The following is an 11,027-nucleotide window of genomic DNA, read 5'->3' as shown; positions in this document are numbered from 1 at the left end:
AATACTTGGGTTTTTACGTATGATCTCAAAATGAAGCGTACAGCTTTTCTTGACTGAAGGAGGAAACAATAGCTGACTTAGTGGTCAGACGTACTGCATTGTGCCCTCTGGTGTTTTAGCCCCAAGCTATTGTACACACATCACTAATTCACTATCTCATACAGAAGTGTGAGAACACAGAGAAGGAGAGAGGCAGGAGGAGGAGGAGGAGGAAAGGCACGGTAATGGCTATGAAGTGAACCGATGACTTCAAGGAACCAACGCCCTAAACAGGAATTTTCCAACCATTGTGGCATTACTATCTATGTCTCTGCCACATCCAAACTTTTTACATGCAAGCAAACTTGGCACAGCTTGTCTGTACTGAACATGTGTATTAATGCAGTAATTAATTTTACTTTGCAATATTACAATTTTGTGAAAAGTCAGTCTCAAACATTAAACACATCCACTGAAAGACACACCCTACATTTTTTCTACGAAGCTCAGGTAGGTTTGTCTTACATGATTGCTTTTTTTTCTTTTTTTAAACTCTTAGAACATGTTTTCCAAACAAAAGACACTGCAAGACTGAACTTGTGCATTTTTGCTTCTAAGAGCAGCTCTTATTCCAAAAGAAATGGCCTGAATAGTGTGACAGTGAACCTCTCTGTAATATGTAATGAAGATTAATTGTAACTAGTCCATTAATCATAAACTGTCTAACAGAAAAGGATTGGCCTTATTATATTAAAACCTTAGTTAGTCATCGAAAATTATTTTCTATGATTGTTGCACAGGGTTTGTTTTACAGTTATCCTTCTGGAAAATAAGATTTTTTTCTTGGAAATTTATGGAGTTATGGTAGAAAGACACTAGGACAGCCTGAATCTATACAGAAGAACTGCAGCAGCTTCTCCAAGGTGCTGCTAAGTACCAGCAGAAACTGTGTGCAGGTCAAACCAGAGAGAACCGCTGCTAGTTTAAGTGCAAATGGAGGTGCTGCAAATACTAAATAGATTTAGGTTTGGTTCCCTTTACTGCACATTGTATGAAGTTAACTGGCAAATTAAAAATTATTTATGTAATGTATTTTATTTTAAAAGCATCACCTGTGTGTTTTACACAGGAAATATTGAGGAGAAAGTATAAGGTTGGCTATCTCTCCAGCTTGGCTTGTTATAAATATTTAACTTGATGTTTGTTTTCTGTGTTCAAACCAAGGGTTAATTTGTCACTCACACCTATTACCCACAGCAAACTGACATCTGGAATATAAAAGTAAAAGTCATGTCTGACTTAATGTCTGCCTTAATGAGAATGAAATATGAATAACATAAACCCCAGATTAATGTTCGTCAACAGACTGTTGATGTCTAGTGAGTCACAGTGACTGTAAGACCCGGTGACACTCAGACACACATATCATTTCCAGAAACTCACTGTGACATCATTCACACAGTCTGCAGTGAAAAAATGTTGGACACCTGTGTTATCAGTTCACAGTTCCTGTGTTAGGATCCAGGATACCGGGCAGCTTGTTAACATAAACATGATTTTCTGAATCACATCTGATAAAGAAATGTAGTACAGACAAATGCATTCAAAACCTTAAAACTAGAGGCTTCACAAATGGTATATAAAAGACTTGGATATAGCCTAGGACTTTAGCTGCAACTAAGGAAAAAGCTAACTAAAAAAAAAAAAAAACATACTAAAGAAATACTTGTCATGAATAAAAATTTCCCATCTATGTTTAATTAGCCAACAGAAACACTTTCTTGAGCCTTTTTTACTTTCTAAATTATTAGACCTGCATTTTCAGTAACATTTATCTATACAAAAGTGTTTCATAATTTAAAACAATTTTGTTTCTGAATTTTTTTTAAAATTTAAATTATTTTATTTTCCCATTACAAATTTAGCAGTTTAGTACATAAAATATCAGATGTTGTTGATAAAAACCCAGCATATAGAACTGATATCTTTGTAACTTTAATATGTACACAGCTGCAATTACAGAGGTCATGACCTTAGTCCTTAACTGGGCTGCTGAGCTTTAAAAAAAAACAACTTTTCTTGCCTTTATTCTTCTGCAATATTTTCTATTATCTATAAGCAGATTACCCAAAGGCTTTTACAGTATTTGTGTAGTGGTATGTATATCTCTGTACAGTTGTGTGCAGTCCATAACCATGGTAAATAATTGTTGTTTTCTTTATCTATCTGTGGACATTTACCCAAAAGTAATAAATCACACAACAACGCACTTGACTATCTTTTGGACTTTGAAACCAAAAAGCACTAAAAGTATCACATTTCACAATATTACATTGGTCTTCCATGGAAGGATGAGTTGTTTCATCACCATATAGTAGAAATCTTTTGAGTAGGATTAAGAGTGTTAATTCATATATACACTGTTATCAGAAAAAGATAACAGTCTTTGTGTGTTTCCACAGCAGAACAGTTTTGAATTATACACTGCAGAGTAAATGCTCTGGCACACCTCTGGATTTTATGCTGTTTTAAACCTCATGTATAACCAGCTGGTCTAGGACACAAACACAGACACAGACACAGACAGAGCAATGCTCACATGTGCATGCAACCAGTAAGATGATTCATAGCATCGCATAGGGCGGCTCCTGGACACACCTGCATTAGTTGCTAGGGAGGGTAACAAGTGAGTTTAAATGATAACAAACAGCTTAGAGAGATAGTGTGGCGGCACCACGTTCACCTGGTTTCTGTTGGCACACAGCCATGCAATATTCTCTGTACGCACTATTGTGTGGATGAGAACCGATGAAGATAAAATGGACCAAGTCATTAGCATTTTATTAATGTTACTTGTCAGACAACAGAAAAAAAACAAAAGAAGAAAGTAAAGTCCTTTTCATTTTTCAAAGAAAATGTATAATTAATTCTTTAATTGTTGTATTGCACATTTAATGATAACATTTATATATTTAACTGCTTCATTTAACACAAATATATTTTCATTTAATTACTGAAAATCCTAAACATGTTTAGTGAAGCCAGAGAAGTCCCACCAGGTGATTTTAGAAGTTTGGAGAATTTTAGGCAACAGATGCTGCACTGACAAAAAAAAAGCATTGCTGTTACTCTAGTTTGTCTGCAGGGGTCATCAGTGTGTAACAAAACACAAGACTATGCTGCAGGAGAGTCATGGCCCTCAGTAATCCTACTTTAACTCACCTACACTGTAAAAGTGGAAAACACTTTGACAGATAAATAGAAAATCGGCATTTGGTGTTTCTAAGACCTGAAACTGAACATTATACTGCTGAGTGAATGTGTACTTTCGCCCTCTTTGGTCTCCTCTCTCCTTATGCTTTTATTTACTCTGTTAAATAAACTCACAGTGGGATAAGGGGTCTTTTTGGTGTCACTCTGAATAGGTAGCATCAATTCTTTTGCAAAAAAAGAAGCAACAATCCTTAAAAGTATAGTTTTTCAAACATTAAAATGTAAAATAAGATGTGTACAAACGCTACAACTGTAGGCTAGTTAAATTAAATGACATCACTTGATCTTACTTAGAAATGAACTGTGCATGATGTTTTACCTCAAATCAATAGAAAAGTCTGTAGTAGCACATTTTGGCCAGGAGGGTGAAGCATTGCTACACATACATGCTAGAATTAAAGTGGGGACTCCTGTCACAAGGGCTGATAAATACAGTCTATCAAACTAGCGGGTGTGAATCAAACCCGGCGGTGGGCCACCCTGGGCCACCCATGTTCCTTGAGGGCTCTCCCTCTCTGACTGACTGAACACAATCGATCCAGGTGATCAGCAGTTGGAAAACAAGCATGACAGTAGCCCTGGAGGACCATGGGGGGCTTACCAACCTGAACTAGCCACCATGACAATTGTCCAATTCATCCAGTCCCCATAAAAACATTGAATCTTTAAAATCCATGAAATCTGAGTGATCATGTGATCATATAAAAACAAAATGTGTGAATAACTTTAGTTTTGTGACATATGTCTTTATTCTATTCTCATTAACTCATCGATTCTAATTTGTGTATTATAAAAAGAAAACATGATAAGAATTTGGGTAAAATGTGGGAAAGCAACTGTAAGATGTTAAACTAATAAATGATCTTATTTGACACTGATCAAACTTTTGTTGATTAACGTGCAGCAGAGCTGGTAATAGAAAATAATGTGCTGTTGCTATGAACAATGGCACCACTTGAATAGGGCATGCTCTCTAATGGGGCAGACTTTATAAATGATTAATAAGTTGAAGCTTTAAACATCAATAATAAAATATTTAAGAGGGGAAAGTTTTGAGTTGCCAGGTTTGTGAATATATCAGATGGCTGGTGTGTATGATCTAACAGACTCCTGTCTTTTGAGGTTTTTTTTTTTAGACAATTAGCAACATCTCTGGGTGTTTTGATCTTCATTTGGAAAGAGCTGAAGAACCTCTAGAACAAAATCTACTTATTAATTTATTTAGTTTTACCAAATCAAACCTAATGGAGGCGGAAAAAATCCTTTGTGGACGTTTTGGCTCATGGCCTGAAATATTTAAGTCTGACACTCACCAGTAGCCTTCACTTTCAATAGGTCAGACTCAAACTTTGAAGGAACAGATAAATAATGAAACAACAATAATAATCTTATTACACTGTAATACCACATAGGTTTATTCATAAACACGAGGCATTATCTCCTGTATTCGGGATTTTTTATTTGATCTTTATTTAGTTTTTTTTTTAATTTGCTGGCATTTCTAGAAGTGATATGTTTGTTAGCAATAAAAACGGGCGGGGACAGAGCTAGCCCCCCGCCCGCCTCCCTCTGATTGGACATCTGCACTGTACATTTAAAATGTTTTCTTTATTATGTATATATGTTTCCCTTTGCAATTTCTTTGGAAGGCTACTATGTCATCTGTAATTTCTGAAAGCCCCAGGTCTAATTTAAGCTACTGGCTCATGTGATTTTCTTAGGAAAAATGTTTGGGATCTCTTAGAAAACAGGAGCAGAAAAACCGGTTGTTTCGATTTCATCCTGCCATGTAATAATATGCACATAACGTGGTAACGAAAATATCCTCTACAGAAAGAGGATACAGGAGTGTGTTCGCCTGTAAAAATCGAAAAAGGTAGCTCACTGGTGTTTATTTACTGAACACAGTAAAATATTAGGCTGTAGGAACAATAATATTGTTGTTTTCAATTTTTTTCTTTATCACTAGTTGACTTGGTCTTGTCCTTTCTGCTGCCGGTGGATAGGTGGCCATGTTGGAGTAGAGTCACAGCCTTTATTCAGGGCAGGTGTGTTACCTGTGGATCCCTCAGGAAGAACTTCCTGGGGCTCCCCTGCCACAGCCGACCGACAAGGACACAATGAATCCGTCGACGGAAAAAGATCATGAAGGTGTTTCCTCGCTGTCATTCCCTTAGTCAGCTGCAAAACCCGCCTTTGTTTGGGAGCTTGAGCCTTCAGTCAGTGCCGCACGGGTTTAAGAGGCAGGCGGAGGGAAGTGCTTCCTGATAATAGAGAGGTGCGTCTTATTTCCATTCCAGTGATTGACTGCGCACGGCTTTCACCGCCGGAGCTGGGGGCACTGACGCATTGTGGAGTCGACAGGGGGTAGCACTGCAACCCCGGCTTCGCTACACAACGTAGGCATCTATCGCCGAGACCGCGATGGCCGTGGTGCAGCTCGACACGGAGGACCACCAACCGGAGAACGGCTTCGTGTCTCCCGAAACCACGTCCCCGGGGCTGCTGACACGCATCGACGGGTCTGTTCTGCCGTTTCTCGGGGGATTTGGGAAATACCAGAAACAGCTGATCGTGCTGACATGGATTCCGGCGCTATTTATTGGATTCAGCCAGTTCTCTGATAATTTCCTCCTTGCTCAGCCAAACAACACATGCATCCAGCCTTTGGCAAACCACAGTCGCCACACTACGAGTCATTCCTCGTTGTTAGACAGTCCAAAAAATATCACTGCGCGACCGGCTTATATGTATGCCAATGGAACTCACGGCGCCCATAACGACACGGCCGACATGCAGTGTAGGTGCAGTGCGTGGACATTCGAGCTGCACACAGGACTTGTGCAGAACGTGGTCACCAAGGTAAGCCGCCCGTCCTAAGGATGGATATCCCATCCAGCTCATTGTGTTATGTATCTATGAATCCCCGCTACGTTATAGAAATATTCCGGTACTTATCAACGCTACACCCATCCTCTAAATATCACTGTCACGCAGCAGCACAATCATGTGAATATAAAAGTCTGTTTAAACAGCTTTTGCATAGTGGCTGTGTGGATTATGTCTCCATTGTTGCGTCCAAGGCGTGCAGTCCTCCACAGTGGGCAGACAGCACTGAGTCATTTGTATTCTGTAAGGATTCACAGAGCCACTCACAGTGGTCTTCAGGATTGTGCAGGCCAGAGCTGTGTATAGAGCTGACACTGGGTCATGTCAGCAGCAGAGACTGGTACACATGGGGCAAAACAGCAGTCAGGGCTGGTGGAATTTGCCGGTAGTGGAAATAATAGATATGGAGCCTTTCATTTGGAGTAAAGGTCACTAGTGCTCTCTCTAGAATAATGCAACCCCATCCCTGACCAAACATCAGCAGCCCAATCATTGCCCTGCTCAAACACCACTGATATTCTTCTACCTTTTATTAAGGGCGCTTTTAGTGTGCCTGACTCTCAGTAGTTTATACCTCCTATCACATACCCACAATATTAGGATATTCCTGTCAGTGCAGGCCAAGCTGAGGAGGCATTATAGGCCCGCAGACATCACAGTTGATCTGCTACGTGGAGGAGGAAAGGTTTTATATCTCATTATACCTCTCAGCTCTCCTCCAGCTATGGATGATATATGCTTATATCAAGATATCAAGTTTTGTTTCAGTGAGGGGAGAAAAGCATGAAACATAAATCCACAAGACTCTTTGAGTAAACCTAACATTAATATAGATGGTCTAACTGGGGGGGTGGGATGGGTCTGACTCTTAAGAGAAAATAATCATTTTGGTCAAAGCGCCAGTAAAGAGAGAATTAATATATTCAACAATCAGCTTTGCTCATAAGTCTAAAATGTTGACACACCCTTTAACAATCTCACACATCCCTGAGAGCACGGTACATTGCATCTGATCTGCAGCATCTTCACCTCTGATGAGTTTGGCATGAAAGACATAATCAAAAGGCTCATCAGGAAGAGTTTGATCTAGAACAGGGGTTTTGACGTCTGCCTGTGCTGTAAGAGGAAGCTGTGACACCCTGCGTTTGCTTCCAGTGTGATGCCAACAGCACGTCAACTCGTGACAGAAAAAGTCCTTATTTAAATCAACAAAATGAGCTGGGGGACGCTTTAAGACTTGATTTCATTAACTGTGCACAGGGTGTTCAGGGTGGGGTTGGCTGAACTGAGGCCATCCTGATAAACACTTTAAAACATTTTTTTGAATTAACAGGCGCATTCGAAACCTGCAGCTGAGTATGAACTCATGCATGAGGAAAATCGATTGGGTGGATCTTTATTACTAACAGTCAAACAATGTCTGTCCTCTATGAAAGCGCTGCTGTAAGACCACTGTCTTCGCTCATACTAGCAGGTACTAATAGTCGTGCTGTGTGTCTTTACTCAAATAGTGCACGTCATGTTGACACCACTGCAGATCAGTGACAGGCCTGAGCAGTTGGCAAAAGGGCCTGGCATCACTTGTCTTCCCTGGCCACATGCAGTCCACACTCTGACGGGATTCTCGTCAGGAGAGCATGAATCAGATGGCATGAAGATGAACCACAATGGAACCAGAAGTGAGCGCAATTGAATCATGCACTTGTTGTTGGCGTTGTCTCTTTGGACAACCTGCCCCTTTTCTAAGGCCCCTTTTTTCCACCACAGCACAGACACAAGGATGTGACACTACAGCAGGAAATGTTGACTTGGCATTTTTTCCTGCGTCTGAATTGCACAGGCATAACTGAACATGACTAGACTCAGCTATCAGTGACACTTGATGCCTGAAAAGCAAAGCAGAGTGCCAACACTGATGAAAGGCTGTTGTGTCCCATCCTACTCCATTAACTCCTATCACACCCAGTTAATAAATAAATAAAAGTTTTATGTTTCACTGTGTGCCACTTAGGTTTTGTCTCTGGAATTGGTAGCGCAGGAAGATGTCCTGGCTCATTTCTTTTCCTCAGGAGGTCACAGAAAGAAGGCTCTGATGGAGGCGGTGGAGGTCGAGGTGGTGGTGAAGGATCCAAAGTGGTTAATGTGGAGACCCATACTAATTGAGTCAAAGCTCTCCTCTGGGTCCATCTTAATTGGACTGAGCCTTAGAAATGAGAATGTATCATGACTCAGAGACAGATAGAGTCTCTCTGCAACCTTCCCTGCTTAGCCCCCATTGAGATGGATAGCAGCTGCACACATTATCCAAAAGAGTGACCCGAGAGCCTCCTCAGAGTAAAGTAAACCTCTGTGCTGATTTCCTATCAAAGTTTGGTTCTTGCATCAGATGCATATGATGGTCAGGGATGGATGATGATTTTCAAATCTCAACTGAATTTAGGTTTCCCCTCTTATTGTACTCCATCGGAAAATGACATTTCAGCTGGTGCAAAAAATCTGACACAACTAACAATATAACTAACTAACAATAATATAACTAACTAACAATAATAACTATTTTTAACCTGCAACACAGAATTATTTTTGTTTGCTAAGTCACATGGTAAAGAAACATCATTTACACGTTCCCATAGTCCAAACTAATGTTTTCAAAGTATTTCTTTTTTTTTTTCTGACCGTCAGTCAAAAAGATACTCCATTTAAAATGATATTTCCAATGATTTGTCGGTTGTTAAATTGCTGTAGATCCGTTTTCTCTTGATTGTTGAACTGGAACGATTTGTCTACGCACTGATTAGACAATCAGGAAAATAATTAGCAGCCATTCTGATAATTAATTGAAAAAAGCTTCAAAGCTTTCAAAGCAAAAAATGCGAAGAATTCTGTATTTTTCAGTTTCTGTGCAATAAGACAACAATACAATTGTGAAGCTTGTCATTTTTTCTCATATGCATCTTTTAAAATGGTGGTAAGAGAGAACATTTGAATGTGTTATCACGGGCGTTGCTCCAGCGCTTCATGAATAATAATACATGGTCCAGTTAATTAGTATGACAGTGCCTTTTTTTGAATTATTTGCTCTGAATGTAGGTCAGAGTATACTATATGACAAAGACAGTATGTTGTAAAAACACTTTAGTGGGTACACCCAGACTCAGTTATCTGTGCTGGAGGTTGCACACCCATAGATCTGAAAGATGATACTATAGTCGAACACCCATGTGGGCCTCTCTGCTCTGTGTCCCCTTGATCCTGTTTACCCAGCTGGTTGGGTCCTTTCACAGACCTCAGATCAGTGTGGAACACTTTGAAATCGTCTCAGCTGTCGAAAGGCAATGACCCCACTGCAGATACCCAGTTAGCACACAATGGCAGCCACTCACAGCTTCAGCTGGGAGGAAGGACACTTGTGTGACCAAAAGATAAAGTTCTGCTGAGGCTCTATGCATGTGTGTGACAAGAGTGCATGCTGCAGGCTTGTTTCTGATAAGTGCTGTTTTGTAACAGGGATGGGGGAGCATTGTGGGGGGTATGACCCTTGGCCAGAGTGCAAGTTTGTTTGTAGGATTGCGTGATGGAATTCAGGTTGTAGGGGTGTTAATGGGTTGAATTGAGGGGGTTATGGTTCTTGACTCTCTTGATTGCTGCTTGCAGGAAAATATTATCGCCACCTTGTCAGACACGTTAGTGTTTTTCATCTGTTATGCATTATAGTCCGGCTTCTGCAATAGTATGACGGCTATGTGACATCTATATGATATAAATTTTACTCTGTGGCAGGTCCCTCAGCCTACATCTCTAACATCAGATATTTATGTATTGTTTCCTTCTTTAACGCCAAACCTCAGTGGAAAGTGAAATATGTGTAATGTAGTTTTATCTTTTTGCCCTCCCAGCCTTCCTTTTACATCACTTTTATTATCTTTTTCCCTCAGCTCAGCTGTCACCACATTATAAGATTTCAAGCCTTCAGTGAGGCAGTGGTGCTAAAACTTGCACTTGGAAGCACAAAGAGTCTGATAACCACAGTGATGGTCTGTTGCTAGGCAGTAACTATGCAGCAGTCTCTCCATGTGTTTTCTGCCATCTCCTTACACCTGCTTTTAAGAAATCTCTCCCTCCCCTTTTTAGCCTATCATTTCCAGTTCTCTTTATTCTTAGCATTTCTCTCCATCTCTTTTTATAATCTGTTTCTGCATTGTATAATCTTTGTTCCTCCTTCATCCTGTTTTCCTCCATCTCCCTCCCTCCCTTCCTCCTCACCTGCTCCCCTTTCTTTTAAACCCCCTTCCCACTCATCACTTTGTAGTTCATCAAGTGCAGAAATGTGCAGCTGTAGTCAAGAGCGTCTTCATCTGAGCTAATGAGACTCGCTGGTGTAGCCTCATCACTGGTGGCCAGTCATTTGAGAGAGGTCGACAGACACCCTGGGGATTTTAACTGATTTGCTCTTGGCCCTTCCCTGTTATGCATTTTCTGTCAGCTAATAACCCGGCTCTCCACACTGACTCCTATTCATTACTCCCAAATGAGCAAGACAATAGCAAGGGAGCAACAGACAGAAATAATAGAGGTATAGCAAACGAGCTGCATGGATTTGACTCAAGCTCGCACCGAATCATATTCTGATGGGATCCCTGTGCTCTGCCACAGCTAAAAGTCTGTCCATATTTTTTACACCCATGCTAATGGCGGTGTAATGCCAATTAATTATTGTGTATGAGCTCGGTCAGGGTGTTGGCCTGGAGGAAATCCTGGTTAATAATACATGCAAAAATGGCAGATGCTTTTAAATAAAGCGCATTAATGATAGTTTAGCAATCAAACCCAACCAGGCTCTGTTCATTTCAGCAGAAACTAATACTTGTGAGACACTACTGCTTTGT

The 11,027-nt window shown here is 40.4% G+C and overlaps 1 protein-coding gene across 2 annotated transcripts in view; it reads left to right on the top strand.

Annotated features, from left to right (window-relative positions):
- The first annotated feature begins 5,237 nt into the window (after positions 1–5,237).
- The window catches only part of LOC113134330 (solute carrier family 22 member 23-like), a 29,683-nt gene continuing 23,893 nt past the window's right edge, over positions 5,238–11,027 (top strand). Inside the window, exon 1 of one of the 2 annotated variants that reach the window (XM_026313650.2) lies at positions 5,238–6,114. In XM_026313650.2, coding sequence (XP_026169435.1) covers positions 5,677–6,114 — 438 coding nt within the window. In that variant the 5' untranslated portion in view covers positions 5,238–5,676. Of the gene's footprint in view, positions 6,115–7,591; positions 7,821–11,027 lie in introns of those variants that run through there. The other variant, XM_026313651.1, reaches the window with a different exon arrangement.

This window comes from Mastacembelus armatus, chromosome 17 (assembly GCF_900324485.2).
Source record: "Mastacembelus armatus chromosome 17, fMasArm1.2, whole genome shotgun sequence".
Lineage (NCBI taxonomy): Eukaryota > Metazoa > Chordata > Actinopteri > Synbranchiformes > Mastacembelidae > Mastacembelus > Mastacembelus armatus.
The sequence above is the reverse complement of the archived record's forward strand: the minus strand, read 5'-3'. Positions and strand labels throughout refer to the sequence as shown.